Source organism: Dermacentor variabilis, chromosome 2 (genome assembly GCF_050947875.1).
Source record: "Dermacentor variabilis isolate Ectoservices chromosome 2, ASM5094787v1, whole genome shotgun sequence".
NCBI classification, from domain to species: domain Eukaryota; kingdom Metazoa; phylum Arthropoda; class Arachnida; order Ixodida; family Ixodidae; genus Dermacentor; species Dermacentor variabilis.
In genome coordinates this window covers 54,806,886-54,824,290 of record NC_134569.1, presented here as the reverse complement: position 1 = coordinate 54,824,290, position 17,405 = coordinate 54,806,886, and the positions used below count along the sequence as shown (strand labels likewise).

The 17,405-nt window shown below is 48.4% G+C and overlaps 2 protein-coding genes across 4 annotated transcripts in view; one reads left to right on the top strand and one right to left on the bottom strand.

Annotated features, from left to right (window-relative positions):
• The window catches only part of LOC142571891 (unconventional myosin-Ie-like), a 351,690-nt gene that overhangs the window by 15,027 nt on the left and 319,258 nt on the right, over nt 1–17,405 (top strand). For both annotated transcript variants that reach the window (XM_075680576.1, XM_075680575.1), the window contains exon 2: nt 10,303–10,428. In XM_075680576.1, coding sequence (XP_075536691.1) covers nt 10,303–10,428 — 126 coding nt within the window. The remainder of the gene's footprint in view (nt 1–10,302; nt 10,429–17,405) is intronic.
• LOC142571890 (uncharacterized) overlaps nt 1–17,405 on the bottom strand; it is a 473,725-nt gene that overhangs the window by 280,335 nt on the left and 175,985 nt on the right. The window lies entirely within an intron of this gene.

Here is a 17,405-nt window from a genome sequence, read left to right as displayed (position 1 = left end):
GAGCGCGCGCTGGGGGGATTCGGCGCATCGCAACAGTTTGTTCTTTCTCCGAGATCCCAGTGCGTACACATACAGCGTGCGGTGGAGGCAGAGGCGCTTAGCGCAGCGTGGTTAAGGAGAGCGCCGAGCGGATGTAATTAAAATGCGAGGCCATCTCCTCCCCCGCCGAAGCTTCTTCCTTTTAAAGTGTACCACTGGCGGCCTCTGCCCGTCCAGCCGTATACTGGCCAGTGCACCCTCTCCTGCGCACGCGCATCTTCCCTCGATTAATGTTCTCTGGTCAGTCTTGTTCGTTTTTGCTTCTGTCGGTCCGTGTAAATGAGCCTCTCTAGAATTTTCCTACTTCGTCAACTTCCATCCCGATATATGCGAGGTTTGCCGCAGCGAGCTGCGCGCGTCGGTGCTGCTGCTGCTGCTGCTGCTGACCGAGCACTGCAGTTGGAACAAAAATGAGCCGTGATTAAAGCGCGCGCACGCGCTCGCTGTCCGCGCTGCATTCCTCTTCCTTCTTCCCGCTTGTGACGCGCGCGCAATTATATTCCTTTTGTTCCTCCACGCGGCGATGTTCCTCCCGGTGCTCCTAATTTGAGTCGCCGCTTTCTTGCTTCCCGCGTGCTGTCTGCGTGTGTGTCTGTGCGCCCTTTCCTCGGAGATTTCTTTTTTTTTGTATGTATCCCGAGCGTTAGTCCTACTTTTCTTTTCTCCTGCCTTTCTTTCAATTCTGGCTGCTCTGAATCCAACTTTCTTCCTCTTTTTAAGCTTCATTATTGGTGCTGTTTCTGCTTTCTCGGTCGCCATTTGTGATTAACTGAGTTTTATCTGATCCGTGCGATTATGCGCACCTGTTTGGCAGGAGGCGTTTGGCAGCTGTCGCATTCTTCCTATAGCTTGATTTTTGTGGAGCTAATACCGCGCGCGCTGTTTGGCAAGAGCAGCCGTGTTGTCTCAGTGCATGGCTACGGCCTTTCGGCTGCTGAGCACGAGGTGGTTGATTCGATTCCTACCAGCATTCCGATGGGGGCGGGCGTTATGAAAAAAAGAAAGGCACGCTCGTACTTTGATATAGGCTCGAGCTGACGACCTCCAGATGGTGGAAATGAACGCAAAGCCCCCAGTACGGCGTCTCTGATAGCCTGTGTGTTGATTTCGGGCGTCAAAGCCCGCAGTTTGATTCGCTTTTGATTCACTTTCGACTGTTTGCCCTGTCAATGGGTTTTATTTTAAAAAGTGACCATCCACCGTCCTTCATGCAGCCTTCATTCCAGCCCCTTCCTTCCCCAACACGAGGAATATGAGTAAGAAGGAAGCACGTATAGACAGATAAATCCGCCATCAAGGGGAAACAAAAAGGACAAGTCAGTTTTCGTAAGAAAACGCTAAAGATGAAGACACACAGGCGCACATACGGCAGGACGGGCGCTGAAAATGCGTATGTGTGCCTTTTTGTCTTCGTCGTTAGCGCTTTCTAATGAAAACTGTCAAGATGAACCAACCTACCCAAACCACGGTATTGTTGCAACGAATAAGTCAGCTTCTATGAGATGACTGCGAAATAAAATTAAGTGCTGTTATTCTTTCAAGTCGCTCTCCTCAATAGCGAATGAGCACGTGATTTCATGAGCTATATGGCCGTCTTATACTCGCAGCTTGCACAGCGCCTCTGTAGAGACGATAGAGGTAATCGTATTGGAACAACACGTAGATCTTTTGCTGTGTTATCCGTGCATGTAGGAGCACTGAAAACAGCGATGGAGTCAGTGGGTACCTCCTATAATATGGTGCATTTCCAGATTTATCTATCCAGAGGTCAGTATGAGCCACACCGTGATTCAGGAGCTGACTAAATCGCGGTGCTAATCACGTCAGTCTTGCCACTGATATTGGTGAGTGGACTGTGTCACTGTTGTGACCAATTTCAGTGATAGAATTTAACATGTCTCATAGTTGCTTTTCATATCATAAGAAGCCAACAAAGACACCAAGGCCAACACAGGGGGAATTACTTGTACTGACGAATTGAAATAAAGAAGTTATAAATTAATGAAATTGAAAGTACATGAAAAGTGCCGCGGTAGCTCAGTTGCTAGGGCATCACACGCATAATGCGAGGACGTGGAATCGTTCCCACCTGCGGCAAGTTGTTTTTTTTTTTTCAGAAACGACCGATTCATTTTCTTTTTTTTTGTTTTTTTGTGGCAACGTACATTCTGCGCGGTGATATTTTTAGGCGTTCAAACAAAGCCCGAGAAATATGAAATAAAACCACGTGACCGCGCTCATGCGCTATCGTTATTGCAGCGCTCTCAAGCGCGCTTCGAGCGAAAGAACAGTGCACGCAGACCGTTCGCTCCCCAAAAACGGCAACACGTGTTTTCCGCGTGCCGCCGTGGAAGGTGCTGGCGCGTTGTGAGGCCGATGCCCAGAGCCGCGGCCGCTCGCTTCGCTACACGCGCGCGGTTGAGTTGAGAGCGCTGCAGTGCGATGGCGCATGAGCGCTGTCACGTGGGTTTATTTCATATTTCGCGGGCTTTTCTTGAACGCCTAAATATATCACCACGCAGCATGTACGTTGCCACAAAAAAAATTGGATAGGTCGTTGCAGAACAACCTCTACAACGTAACGAAACGCATTTGTCCCCAAAGTTCATAATAAAAATTTTGGATGATTGATCTCCACGAATTCAACTAACTAATCGGAATAAAAAAATATTTTTAGGAGCGCCATATATCGGCAAAGCATATTTCAGTGGTTTCACCCAGCTGCGGAACCACCTTTTTTTTTTTTAATCCTCGGTTCAAGTTACGTGAAACAACCTGTGCATAGCGTAGGTGCACATGTATGTGCAGGACTGAAAATGAGCTTAAACGTAATAGTGCAGAATCCTTTCGAGGTTGTGGCTAAAGTTTGCAAAGGGGACCTCACGAAGAAAATTCTTAGTAGTTGATGATGCATTTTGTTCGACAACTCTCAGTACGTAGCCAAAAAAAAGAAAAAAAGAAACAGCAGCTTAATGGTTGTTTTCTATACAGAGCGAACTACACACACGTCACGTCCCTGCAAGCGTTGCTTGACGTGTGCATAGAAGTGGCATAGTAGGCGTTGCGTACCGCAAGTTTGCAAAAAGAGCGACACGTCAACAGTTCCCAAGTCCTTTCATTCGGTAGCAGCGGGGTGCCGTTCTTTTCGTTCCGGAAGGCTTGTTGACATAGCAGATATTTTACGCGGAGCGCTATTACTGTTCGTTTCCCTTTATATTATTTATATATATATATATATATATATATATTTCTTCTGTCAGGTCTGCGGTCTCAGCCTCCTAAATAAGCTCGCTGTCCCCACGGGAGCAGTCGTATGGTGTTTTTCTACGGAGAAATAAACTCGGCAGGGTTGACCACGCGCGTGCCCTGCTAAATCTGCCTCACCCGTGCTTTCCTGCGTTCACTCAGGAAATAACAGCGCACCACGCTAGCACTGCTTTCCTCCGACGCGTGGGAACGTTCGCGCGGTCGTGTGACGGCTTGTCTTTCGCACGCGTACGTGGGCTCGTTTTCGGTGCAGGGACGCACCGAACACCGTTCGCGGGAAAATAATGCGCCGAGAGATCGGCGCGAAACAAAAGAATCGGAGACGTCATGAGGAGCTAAACGCGCGCACTAATCGAAGGCTTGGTTCTGGGTAATAGACTTCGCGTACGCCACGGCCGGCCGACCGACTTCGTAAAGCCTAGTCTCACTCTCGTTTGTGCTTGGGAGTCGTGCTAAATAAATAAATCACTTGATAGATAGATAAATAGATAGATAGATAGATAGATAGATAGATAGATAGATAGATAGATAGATAGATAGATAGATAGATAGATAGATAGATAGATAGATAGATAGATAGATAGATAGATAGATAGATAGATAGATAGATAGATTCAGCGAACACTTTCAAAAATGTTTAAAAGGTTGCCTGCGGCACATAGCGCAATTCTGGACTACTCGAAGAGGCAGACTTGCACCGAAAAAAAAAAAAAAAATGACCCGCCTTGGTTGCTCAGTGGCTATGGTGTTGGGCTGCTGAGCACGAGGTCGCGGGATCGAATCCCGGCCACGGCAGCCGCATTTCGATGGGGGCGAAATGCGAAAACACCCGTGTGCTTAGATTTAGGTGCACGTTAAAGAACCCCAGGTGGTCAAAATTTCCGGAGTCCTCCACTACGGCGTGCCTCATAATCAGAAAGTGGTTTTGGCACGTAAAACCCCAAATATTATTATTATTATTATTGCACCGAAAATTGAAAAGCATAATTGACTGATTAAGAAAAAGTCCGTAATTAAAATTTTAACTAGTTACCTTATGGCCCATACTGCAATTTACAAATTCTAGCCGTCGAGTTCAGAAGGCGGATCCACTTGAAACGATAATTTAGCGAACAACCAGCGACCTTTTCACGGTTGATTAGCGCTCATCAAGAGTGCATAACGTCATCTTTTACACCGGCGACGAAGCCTTCATGTCCCCTGTGGTGCCTGCGACAGCTTCAAGTGAATTTTGCTATTCCTGGAATCACGAAAATGTCCAATCGTCCACCGCCGGCTCTGAAGCAACTTACGATCCTATTACTGCCCCAGACGTATCATAAGCACACACATATATGTACCGATGCTTCGACCTCAGCTGCCAGCTCACTTCCGCATTCGTCGTTTCAGCTAAGCAGGTTACAGTCAGATTCAAATTGTCACACATGACTACATCTACGTCGGCAGAACTTGCAGCTCCCCATGCCGCTATGACGCACGTCACCGAAGAGCCAACAGAGAAATGGGTCGTATTTTGTGATTCTAAGGCAGCTCTTCACAGTATCAAGTCTGCATTACATCACAGAAGTTACGAGTAGGTGATATCTGACATCAGGGAAGTGCACCACCATGCTCTGGAAAGAGGGCACAACATTATATTTCAATGTATTGTTGCTCACTGTGGCATCGTCGGCAACAACCTAGTTGACAAGGCTGCCCGGTCTGTCCACGAAGATACCCAGACGCGTCCAACACCTCTGGTGAGGTCGGAAGCTGCCTGGGAGCTTCGCCTACTTGCACGTAAAAAGTCACAAGATCTCTGGAGTTCAAGTGCCTTCAATTGGCGATTACATAAACTGGACCCCACGCTACGGCTACAACTGCCATCTAGCCTTTCCCGCGGCGAACAACCTTGCTGTGCCGCTTGTGGCTGGGAGTGGCGTTGACGAACGCATACTCCTATCGTTTGGGAATGGTCGAGAGCCCGATGTGCGACATTTGCGGGTGCGAGGAAGCCATCGAGCACCTATTGTGTACCGGCCCTCGCTACGATATGCAACGCCTCTCTCTGCGGGCAACTTTACACCGAATGTACGTAAGACCGTTCACCGAGTCAAGGATACTCGAACCGTGGCCACACCCGTCACTGGCACGGAAAGCGATTAGTGCACTAGTGCAATACTTGAAGTGCACCTGCTTGAGAGACCGTTTACAGTGTCCCGGTGTATAGTGTCCCTCCCACACGCACTCAGTGCTTACTCTCTTTCTTTTCCCCTCTTTCTATTCCCCTTTCCCCCACCCCCAGCGTAGCGCAGCAAACCGGGTGCCCTTCTGGTTGACCTCCCTGGCTTTCCCGTCCTTCCTTTCTCACTCTCTCTCTTTAGCAAACAGCGGGAATAACGGGACATGGAAATGACACTCGCTGTTTGCTAAAGCATGTGTTCGTACCAACAAGACCGGCTAGCCACTATTCTGAACTTGAAACAAATTCTCAGGATGACACCAGTTTCGAGATATTAATTCCCGAACTTTGCGCAGAAATGCATTGGCGTTCCAGTCACTATTGTGCTTCAATGCATAAAACGACGTTTTGTCGGGAAAGTATATAGACGGTGCTCCGCGGCTTCATTTTTCTCCATATACATCTTTTTCAGCTCGCGCGCTTAGGTTCCGGACTTATTGTTCCTTCCTGCCAGCTCTTTTGCCAGCTGCTCGAGAACTACGAGGGCGAATCAGAAAGTCTTTGCGCCTATTTTTTTATTAGCCAAAATAAGGCACATACAGGTGACTGCAAATATAACGTACTATTCTACGTTCCTTATACTATTTTTACACAAAGTCCCCACAGCAGTTCAGACATTTGTCCCATCGCAGAACTAAATTTGAGTTGTCCCTGGGGTAGAAGAATTCGTCCGGCTGACTGCGGAACCACCGGTCTTTTCCCACGGCCTTTTGCAAACTCACAGCAGCACCACCTCAAACTTCTCAAAGCGAGACACCTTCCCTCATACGTGGGCTGCATTCCCGTGTGGATTTCGATGGGCGCTCGACCCCTGCTCCGCAGAAATCGAATCACACTTCGTTGCTCATATACACCGCGGACGTGTGAAGCACAACCGCCATCTTCAAAAACCGACAGCAGCGCCGTGCCGCGGAGCTAGCGGTAGATAAGGTCGGGCCGGTCTAAGAAAGGTCCGCCGCTGGGAATGGATATGTTGACTTCGCATTTACAGCCGTGATTTGGCTAAAAAGAAATAGGAGCAAAGATTTTCTGTTTCGCCCTCGTACAAACAAGAGTCTGCGCCGCTACGGCACGAGGTCGTGCATGGCGATAGCGCTTCGACGAGAAAGTGCGTTTGGCGGCGTAATTATTACATCCAGTCTTAATAAGGGTCGTCTCTCTTGTTTGGATAGTAAGTGCCGAAGCGAGCTAGCACACTTGTTTCTTTCCTTACTTACTGCGCTCGCTCGCCTTATATCGACCTGGGTGGAGGACAAGGCGAAGCCAGCGTATTGAAAGCCTTCTCGGGCCGGACGTGCCTTTTCTCCCTTTTATACAACGATCGATGCGCCGGCTTGCGCAAACAACAGAAATAGAAATAGGGAAAGGAAGAAAGAAAGAGGCAGGCGGTGAAACCTAGGCTGCAGCCACGGCGTTCCGTTCCTGCTGCTACGTCGCTCGCTCTGTGCGTTTGGAGCAGCGAGATCTCTATACGGTTGAATCAGCCGAGCTCTTCGTTCGTGTTCGCTTTATTTTAGTTTCCTCTATGTCCTTTGTTCTTGTCATAATCTGAACATTTTCTCTTTAGTTTGTGAAGTATACCAGGTGAATTGCGTTGATGGCATCCGTTATAAAAACGGTCAGGGTTAGCGATTGCGTTCAGGGCGGCTGGTGTCTTGGGCTACTTGAGCCCAGCTTCGCACGACAAATTAAAGCACAGACAGAAAGAGAGAAAAAAAGAGAGGTACGGTCATTGAGGCATCACACACATGGTACGCGGCGCGATGTCCGACACCCGACGTGTATACGACGCGTCTGAAAGATCCTTTCTCCGACTGATGGAGGAATCAGCTTGGGAGCTCTTTGGGTGTGGTCGTCGGTAGTACCAGTGCGCTTGATCGGACCTCAAATCGTACACCGCGTGGCACCTGCTTTAGTCTCTCTCTTTTGTACCGTGCTCACTGCTTCACGAGCTACCAGACACTGCAGAAGCGCTGGTGGTCGGACAGCAGTGACGTTAGCGTACTGCCTCTGCAACAAGTTAAGGATCCAGCGCAAACAAAACAAACAGTAAAAAAAAAGTAAAAGAGAAAAGAAAAAGAAAGCCCAGAGAGAAGCATATAGCACTCGTCCTGCTTGCCGACTGTTTACTTGGGATCCTTGTCCTGCTTGTGCTGGATTGTTATAGACCTCGATGAAACCGCCTGCCGGCTGCAATATCCTTCTTGGAAACAGTTCGTGCAGTATCAGAAGAGAAATCGCTGAGCTGCTTAGCAGAATGGAAAGATAATGTAAGGGACTGAAGAAACGCGGCATACCCCTCGGCATGCATTACGTACGTTTTAACGGACAATCCCTTTGAATCACGGAAGAAACGCTTCTGTTCGGCGTGCATGCGTAACGGTAGCTTGCATTATCAGCGAAGCTCTTTTCGAAACTCGCATGCATTCGCTTCGTCTGTAGTGCAGCCATTACAGTAGATAATGGAAGTGTACTGTCGTGACAGCTTAAATACTCGTAGAACGAATAGCAGCTTTCATCGCGAGTCACGACTGGATCTAAACTATTGTTCGCATGCACCTTGTTCGCGGAAGCCAGCCGCATGGCTTCACGTGGTGCCGACCCACAAGATATCGATGCAGTTGTAACTTTGCACGAGCAATGAAAGTCGTTCTGTCGAAGAGAGTCCTGCTGTGTGCTTCGTGGGTGGCCCGATTTGTCCCCGTTTTCCTCGCTCCATTGTTTCTTGCAAAGAAGAAATTGTGGTCGACGACCATGTCAAAAATAAAAGGTTGCCGCTTCGGAGCCCTTAAAGGGCCAGGCACCGACATCGTTATAAATGCGTACAGTGGCATAAACTATTGAAGCAATACTAGCAAAGTTGCAGTGCTGGTAATTGCCCGATTTTCTCATTACTGGCATTTGAATAGTACCTAAGCAATCAACGAGTGTACCTGGGGGTTAGCGGATGTGACGTAAATCCCGACAGGTAGCCTCCGAAATTTTTCAGCGTGACGCGCGCAGCCCCGAGTGCTTTCGAATCTCGGAAGTCATGCCGAGAAGACGGGCTGCTTCTCAACGTTCTGGGTCATGCGTCACTTCCGGCGAGCGGTAATCGTGGCATATTCTTTTTCTTTTAAAGCGAAGCTTTATTTGGGGTCTCTTCCTTCGACATTTCCACTGCTGCTGCTGCTGCTGTCTTGCACGCCGCGCAGGGAGGTGGTACAGAGCGGGCATATGCATGTCAGAAGCGGAAAGGCGACGCGAGAAACTCGTTTGGACCTTTCCATCGCGTCGCATGTGAACAATGCCCTCCGCAGCACCCTGGGCGTCGCCACAATACCCTATCGACAGCTGTAATTATCTGTGAGCCCCCGCAAGAACATTGCTGAAATTGCAGCGCTTAGTTTTCTAGTAACGTGGAACAGCTCCATAAGGGATGTAGATAGAATAGAAGAGAGACTGTAGGGAGAGGAGGTAAAGAATGGGTAGAACCGACGCAACCGCGAAACGAGTGCATGACAGCCTTGCCACTTTTCGCTCGCAGTTCCCATTCATGGCGCAGAGCGGCAGAGAGAAAAGCTGGAGTGAGAAGGCGAGGAAACGCTGCTACTAGAAGGGCAGCAGCTGCGGGCAAACGCGATAAATTTAAGTTCAAGGTACCCTACGGAATGTTTCTTCTATTTCTGAAAAATAAACACTATGCAAATTTGTGAAGCGGTAGACAACTGACGCACGGCGTGCAGTCGCAAAGCCGCATTAAAACACGGCAGCGTCTGCGGGACACTACGGAACCGGTCGCACGTCAAATCAACACTTCTGTCGCCGCCGCTGTAGCTTGACAGCCATGGCATTGCTCGAAGTTGCGGGGACGACCCTGACCGCACCAGCCGCATTTCGACACGGAGGAAAAAAAAAGAAGAAAACGCTTGTATACTTAGATGTAGGTGCACGTTAAAGAGCCCCGGGGGGTGAAAATTAACCCGGAGTCCGGCACTACAGCGTGCCTCCTAATCCGATTTTTGTTTTGGCTCGTACAACCCCACAATTGAATTAATGTTTAACACTACTGCCACTATGCGATATGCCGTGTGAAGCAATTACAATTCCAACCTTCTCTGAGGTTATGAACAAAGTCTCGCAACGGCGCCTCATGCTAACACGTCTCGATGTGGGACCTGTGTACTACGCAGACAAACAGCAGCGGGGCACTCAAGGAAACGTTTGGCATCAACTCACCACTTTCGTATTGGACTGAAAACTGTAGAAATTAAGCATTCGCCGTCAACGTCACCGCTAATTATGGTCAATCAAGGCAAACAGAACAGAAATCTTCGCTTACATTGATTCCCACAGCGTGTGGGATCTGCATATATTTTTATTTTTTCACTAACGTCTACTTTGCGAGTTTTTCGTGACACATTCGTGCGTGTTTCAAAAGTAATATTTTGCGCACAGGTAGCTGTATGTGAACTTTATCTGAAACTAGGATTTTTTCGCGGTCCGAAATTTCGTTGCGCCGTTTAAGTGGTCCGTAACCACGTGATGAAGGAACCCGTCGACGTTCCCAAGTATCAACCTTTTAGTTCGGCGTGGTCGTTTACCGCAATTTCTTCGCTTTGACAAGTATTCTGACCGCACGGATTTCGTCGAACGCATGACTCTATTGTTTATTGCAGCGCTAGAATGATTACGACCCGAGTCTAACGAGATGTTCAGTCGCGCACCGGCTACCACACACTTTGCCGTACGGCGCTCATAGCTCTTTTTTCTTTCATTTTGTTTTCTCTCCGCAGGTGTACCACTGGCAGAGCCAGCAGTACCGCACCAGCGGTGTGGATGACATGGTGCTCCTCACCAAGATCACCGAGGACGCCATCGTCGAGAATCTACGGAAGCGATACATGGACGACCAGATATTCGTATCCTTTACTTTTACTTCCTTCTCTTCTTTTTTTGTGGTTAAATACAGCTGGTGAGAGATCTTTTGTGTGGTTTGACTGTAATATCAGGTGCCGGAGGTGGCGCCGACGAGTTTCAAATTTGACTGTGCAGATTGTTCACGCGAGTCATAGCGGTCAAAAGTTGTGAAAGGCGTATACCGTTCACGTCTGTCTATTGGTTATATGCACGTGTGCGTCTTCAAAAACAAGAAGAAATGTTTACAAGAACGTGTCCTACATTTCTCAGTCGGTGACGGTGGAAGCCGTCTCCGAAGTTTTGACCCAATCGGATTTCTTGCCCCAGTGTTTCCAGTTGCACGGTGAGGCGCCCGCTTATTTGGTTTCAGAAATTTCGCTTCGCCGTATAGCCGCAAGTATAGGGCTTCGGATCTTCAATGCCTGAACGACGTCTTACAGAATGGTTGCATATCGTTTCTCGAACACACGCGTCCCCAATAAGCGTACGTGGTTAACTTGAGCCGGTAATTGACTACTTGGCCGATCCTTCGTGCTCTAGGGTATTCTCTATGAAAGTTGGCATGCAAGTATGCTAGGAATGTTACGAAACTGCACAGATAGTGCTGCCACCTTAATGCACTTAATAATATTCCATCGGATATTGGGGTACGGACTTCCTTGGACAAAATAATGATGTATTTGCATAAAAGTATGTATCTATTATTGACTGTGAGCGTTAATTTTCCCTATTAGCTTCCTATCTTTTACGTAAATTCGTTTCCAGGTCGCGTTTCTCTATAGCCTGGACGAAATCAATGATGGGAACATGTAAGATTACGGCAGAGTAGCATGTTATTCGAAGGAAAAAAAGAAAGGACGTACACAGTGATTTTATTTATTCTAGAGAAATACGAAGGCGAGCGCAAGCGTCTGATAAAATCGTGACGTGCGTTCGTGAATACAGGCTCCTTTCTCCAGCAATCACGGTTTCCTGAAAACTTGATCGTTCTCCGCGCTATATTGTTTTCTCTGGCACTCATGCCGGTTTAGAGACCGTAAGACTGAAAAGTACAGATCGATCGCAGCGAACAAAAGATGTTGCTTCCAGAACGAAAGGTTCATTATTTACTCCTCCCCCGTCCGTTTACCTGTGCCTCAGCTTTAGATTTGCTTCGCGGCAAGTTGGCCTGACCGAAAACACTGAGCTTCCGGAACAAACATAAGGGAAGCAATTTCTTTTCTTTTTGCAACCATCGATCACATCGGGGGGGATCGCTTCTTCTCGCGTTTTATACATCTACTGTTCTGCGCACCAGTAGCTGCTGGCGTTGTTACTGCAAGTAGCTGAGCGTGCTTTCTATGTTGATACTGCGAGGCGACCGCTTATTCTTGAGGCATGCGTTCCGAAACCACCGCGACGGATGCTGCGCGAACAGTTCAAGTGTACGCGGTAGAGGAATCCACTCGCTACCGCGTACTTATTTTGAATCTGAAACAAAACTGTGATTTCTCTTGCGGGCGACCGGATCGTTCCTGTTGTATAAGCATGGCAGCGGGTGCTGTTTCACAGAAGCGATTTTTTCTCTCTCGCGCGCTCATGGTAGCGGACACGGATTCGTTATTCCTGAACTTGCGTAATCGGGAATTTCTTCCTCTAGAAGGTAGACACAATCAGTAGAGGCCACTCTTGCTTGTCAAGGAGCGTTGCGACAGTACGTCTTGCGACCAGAAGAGCAGGACGGGGAGCGTTATTTAGGAAGGTCAGCGGGGGGAACCAAGATGCGTGGCACTTCGTTGCTGTACGTGGCTGCGCAGGACAAGATAGTTCGTTGTGTCGTGGAGGCAGCCTGCCTCCATTCATGGAGTGTACCTACCTCATTATTTCGATACGGTATAAGCATGTTGGGCAACTGATGAACAGCACGTGTATCTATCTAATGCAAGTGTACAGAGAGCATGCACGATTTATTCGTCCGTTCGTCCACCGGCTCAACCTGTCGCTACGTGCTTTGTCCGCCGGAGCAAAAACCGAAAATAATAATAAAAGTAAAAGGTAAGTTAAGGGAGGATTCGCTTAAGTGCAGGTTGATACAGTGAATGCAATCAAGCAGCTGTTCTTTACTGAATGAGAACAGGCTATTTGGTGGCCTGTGTTTCAGGGCTCTCTTATCCACAACAACGTCCTCCGCGTTCATTTCGATTTTAGCTAAATTCATTACAACGCTGTCGAATTACGCGAAATGAGGTAGACCAGCGTAACATGCTCAGTGCAATAACAGACAAGCGGTGTGAATTATCTAAGAACACGAAGGTACGTCTACATGAAATTTTATATTTAGCTCAGGCGAGAAGCACTGACGCGATTATCTATACGCTAACGATAGGATGCATGCAGGGGTGCCTAAAAATAACGAATAGAGAGAGAGAGAGAGAGAGAGAATAACGTAAGCTATTCTCCCGATTTTGGAAAAGACGGTGAAATCTCCTGTTTGTATATGCACAACTGCCCTTGACGATACTGTAATTGACAGGAAATTCTATCAGCGCTGACTCCTCAATCCCTCTCTGGCAATACCTCGAGCTCGTATAAGGGGCGGCGGACAGGTGTATGCGCTGCCGGACGTTCGTGCTGGCACGTAGTGGCTTCCTCGAAGCGCGTATGACGCGCATACGGTGTTCGTTATGGCGCTATACATATGCGTAGCACCTGTCGCTTGTTACGTAATAACGGGCACCATTGAAAGATATGTTTGTATTCCATAACCGCGCCAGACATAAATAAGCTATCGCACTCTCTTAGTCATCGCAAGCCTTCGGAACAGAGACAGCTATACTCCAGTCTTTCACGAACCCACATAATGTTTGGCGATTGCAAACATTTCGAGGCGTTTCAACTGGTTTCGGCTACCGCCTTGTGAGCTTTGAACGCACACGGCAGAGAGATAGACAAATAAAAGGAAGGGAAAGGCAGGGAGGTTGACTGGGCTTGTGTAAATTTGGCTTTGCACGTGGGGAAGGAAGGGTTGGGGTTGCGAGAAAGAGAGTGGAGCCGCGACTTCAGAGAATTCACCGCGCACTGGAGAGCGTGCGCAGTGCGGAAAGTGTGCACAGGAAAACCGTCTATCGCCTACAAGTCCATCTAAAATTTTAGCACTCATACAACAGAAAACGATCTAAATAGCTGAAAGACGGGTGTAGCTGGCGTTCGAAAACAGTGTTCTATCACGAGTGACGAACAAATGGAATAGCCAGAGGTGCTGTTTCATTCACATTCCATTCGCGTGTGCTATCGAAACAAAGCCTAGGCTGGGGTCTCGGTCTTTGTTAGTTTACTAAGGCACTTGCTCTGAAGATTAGGCTTGTGTTAGCCCTCGGACGTTGCAACGCATGGCCACTGCATTATTTTCAAACAAAGAAAGCATGAATAGGTTCTTTTATGATGTAGTAAAGATGAATTAAAGCTTCACTCAACTGTTTTTAAAATATATTTTTGCTTTTAGGCTAGAATAAGAAACAAGGACCACCGCTTTTTTTCCTACTTAACGATTACGTTGGTCTGTTTACTTTTCTTTTTTGCGTGATGTAAGCTCTTGAACTATGAGTTGTGAAGGAGTTTTGACTGAGGATTGATAATTACGAAGTTCGTACTGATTCGCATAACAGGCTATCGATATGTAGGCTTAGATATTACAAGCACCTCACGACAAAGTATGTGCAATAATGATTTCATGTCCTGGCACTCCGATTTTTTTTTTAAGGCATCATATCCTATACGCTTAGGGACCTATTAACATCCCATTCTTCCAGTACAAGGTACCTGTGTACGCGATTTCACGGGTCGCCGCACTCATAAGCCCACTGGCTCGTTTTCGTACTGGCGTGCGAGTGTGAGTCCGAGTGAAACCAAAAGCCTGCGGAGTCTGTGACTTAGTGAGTGCGGGCGATCCCTTGCTGACGCGAGTCCGAGCTCGAAGGTCGGCGATATACTGTGAGTAAGGAGCATGAGTACGCCTTGTTTACTTAGCCGACATAATACGGGTGGCCCCACAGAGCCGCTGAATGCATCTGCAGTCCGACTCGGTAGCGTTCAGTAGCGCGCTGTCTCCCTGCGAAAGTGCGAGAAAAACTTACAACAGTAGTAGTAGTAGTATAAGGAGACACTCGTCGAACTCGCTCACCCACGCATTAAAAGCGCAACGCTTCATTTCCGCATGAAGTCGTGTCCCAGTCGAAACCAAGAAGCACAACAAGTACACAGAACAAAAGCCCGAAAAAGCAGGAGCTCGTCGAGCGCAAGAAACCCGCCTTCTTTTCTTTTTCCTCTTTCTACCGACTTTTCCCCCTCGAAACAAACGAGAGCGACGACCGCTCGCATCGCTCTCGCAACCCACCGCCTCGTTCGCCCACATTAACCGAGTACATTGCTCAGCTAACATTGCAACGCTCGAGCCCTTGGGCTCTTTCTAGATGCGCTGCACGGACTCCTCTCCCCCAGCCCACGCGTGACAGTGCACAAGCGTCTACGCGCACTTCACCCACGCTTGTTTAGGGGGCGTCACCTGCGTCGCACCTTGCACCTGTCGTTCTTCGAGAACTCGCTTTGTTGCGTCCGACGTCGCCTACGCGCCGACCCGGCAGAAGCTTTCAGGGTCGGATTCGAATAAAAAGAATCGAGGCACTGCGGTCGAAGAAGAAAAACGCGCGCCGCCAGCGGCGGCAAGCAGCAAGGCAAGCAGCGACTGCGGCAGAGACGAATGTTGCTTCGAGAAAGAGAGAGAGGAGGAAAGAAAGGACAATATAACAAGACAGAGAAGGAAATCGTTCGCAAGTCAGTTTGCATACGTGCCTCTTGGTGCGCACGCGACTCGAGACTCCCGGAGACAAATTGCCCGACGTACTCGAGCGATTCTGCCTTTTCCGCGTCGACCGTGCTTTATCTTTCTGTCTCTTCTTGCCGCTCGGTGCGCGATCCTGGCGCTCCTGCTGTAAGGATACCCGCACCGCTCTCAGTACGGAGCGACAGTACAAGGCGAAACAAGAAGAACGCATACACGCGGAACATCGCTATGCAGGGCCTAGGATGCGACGAATGGAGAGAAAGTGGTTTTGTACGACTGGCTTCGTCCGCCAAGCCTGGAGTGAGATGGAAAGGAGTACGAGAAGGAGACGATCTCCGCGTCTGTCGTTCTCGAGTACAGGACGGGGGCTGTATACGTCTCGGGAGCAGGCCAAGCACGTCACACTGTCACACTATGCGGCGGCGGCTGCCTTTGCGAGACGTTCTTTTCCTTTCCTTCTTTCATTTCCTTTCTTTCTTTCTTTCTTTCTTTCTTTCTTTCTTTCTTTCTTTCTTTCTTTCTTTTTGCACTCTCTTGCAGCGAAAACTGGGTCGACCGGGTTTAATGCTCTGGAAGAACAACTCGTGTAGGCGGGGCGTACTCGTTCACTAATGCGCGTGTTGTTCATTTCAGTGAGAGTTAATAGAGGATACGCTCGCACGAGTTTGGGGTGATGAGTGCTCAGTCAGTAAAACTTGCTTCTAAATGAAAACTGCGGGTTTGGTGTAATTTGATGTAGTAATATCAGGAACCGCACTACATGTTGTAGAAGCACTGTTGAAGCATTCAAGAAGAAATGATGGTGGAAGTAAAGCGCGATCTTTTCACGAAATTCCTTCCCAGTTTACGGGTAGTTAAGCAAAGACAAGGAGGACGCAGTCGCCGCACCCTCAAGGTCTCGCTTTCGGTGTCGGTGCTCTACCGACTGTGTTCTTTGTCGAGCCTAGAGAACTAATGCGGCGCTAGGTGCTTGCCGAGCAGTACTTGTGCCTAAAAGAAATTGTCATAGCTGTCATTAATATCTTTCTTAATTTCACACAGCAAAGAATGAAATCTCCGAAGTACCTGAGCCATAAATGATATTCATGACAATCAAGAAAGAGCTGATACATTCCTCACATGTCTGTTGGTTTCTAAATGCAGAATACGTTCATTATTATTCAGGCTACAGCTATATAGCTCCAGATCACTCTCTGGAAGAATCTCGCGAAAATCTTTCCGCATGCCGCTCCGAAAAAATGTCTCGTTTGATGCCGAGCGCGACAGATTCGACCGAAACGAAAAGAAAAATCCGTGCATTTGTAAAGCCGCGCAGAATTTCATGCGCCACATACCATATCGTGCAATCGAGAGATACACGACGTATTGGCACAGGGAGGCCGGTCACGATTGCCAGAGTAGTTAAGCGCTCGCTGCCGAACAACAATCACTGGCTTTGGCGACGTGGCTTTAGTTTGTGACCTCGTTCCACGCGAATTGCCAACATGCGAAAACCGTGGAAGCGTGATCGTAGACTAATGAGACACTGGCGCGCCCGAAGGCGCGCTGCAAAGGCTGGCCGGACTGATTATACAACGAGGTCTTGCACTCTGTGACCACGAGCGTCGTCTGGGAAGCCTCGCCCAAGTTTCAAGGCACTTCCACTAGGCATTCTCGAAGGGCGTGCAGTTTTGGCCAATGTACGCGTAATTGTCGCCCAATCCGTTTCCCCCCTCTGTGGCCTTGCGTTTTCCCCTTAACGCTTCACGGTTTGAATTTTACGGCGAGCCTTCCGGTTGCATTATCTCAAGGAGGGAGCGAATACATTATATTTGCTCGGCGCGCTCATAGAGACTGGAACGCTGTCACGTAGTGCGCTTACGATATTGCGTAATCAATAATACACGCCGCACGGTGGCAGAATGACGATACTTAATGTCGACCTCTTCAATAGTGTTTGTCGCAATCACGAAATTGTCGTCGTCTCCCACGATCCGTCAACTTTTCGTTGCCGTACACGTATACGCGAATTGTAATATACGATGTGTCGTCGCTGTCTTTCTTTTAGGCCACGTGTCTTGGACCCCGTAAGACGACCCCTGCGCTGTGCTATATAGCTGTCTTCATTTGTTAATTGCTTTCATTTGAACACCTGTTCTGTGACTGCCCCATCATACAAAG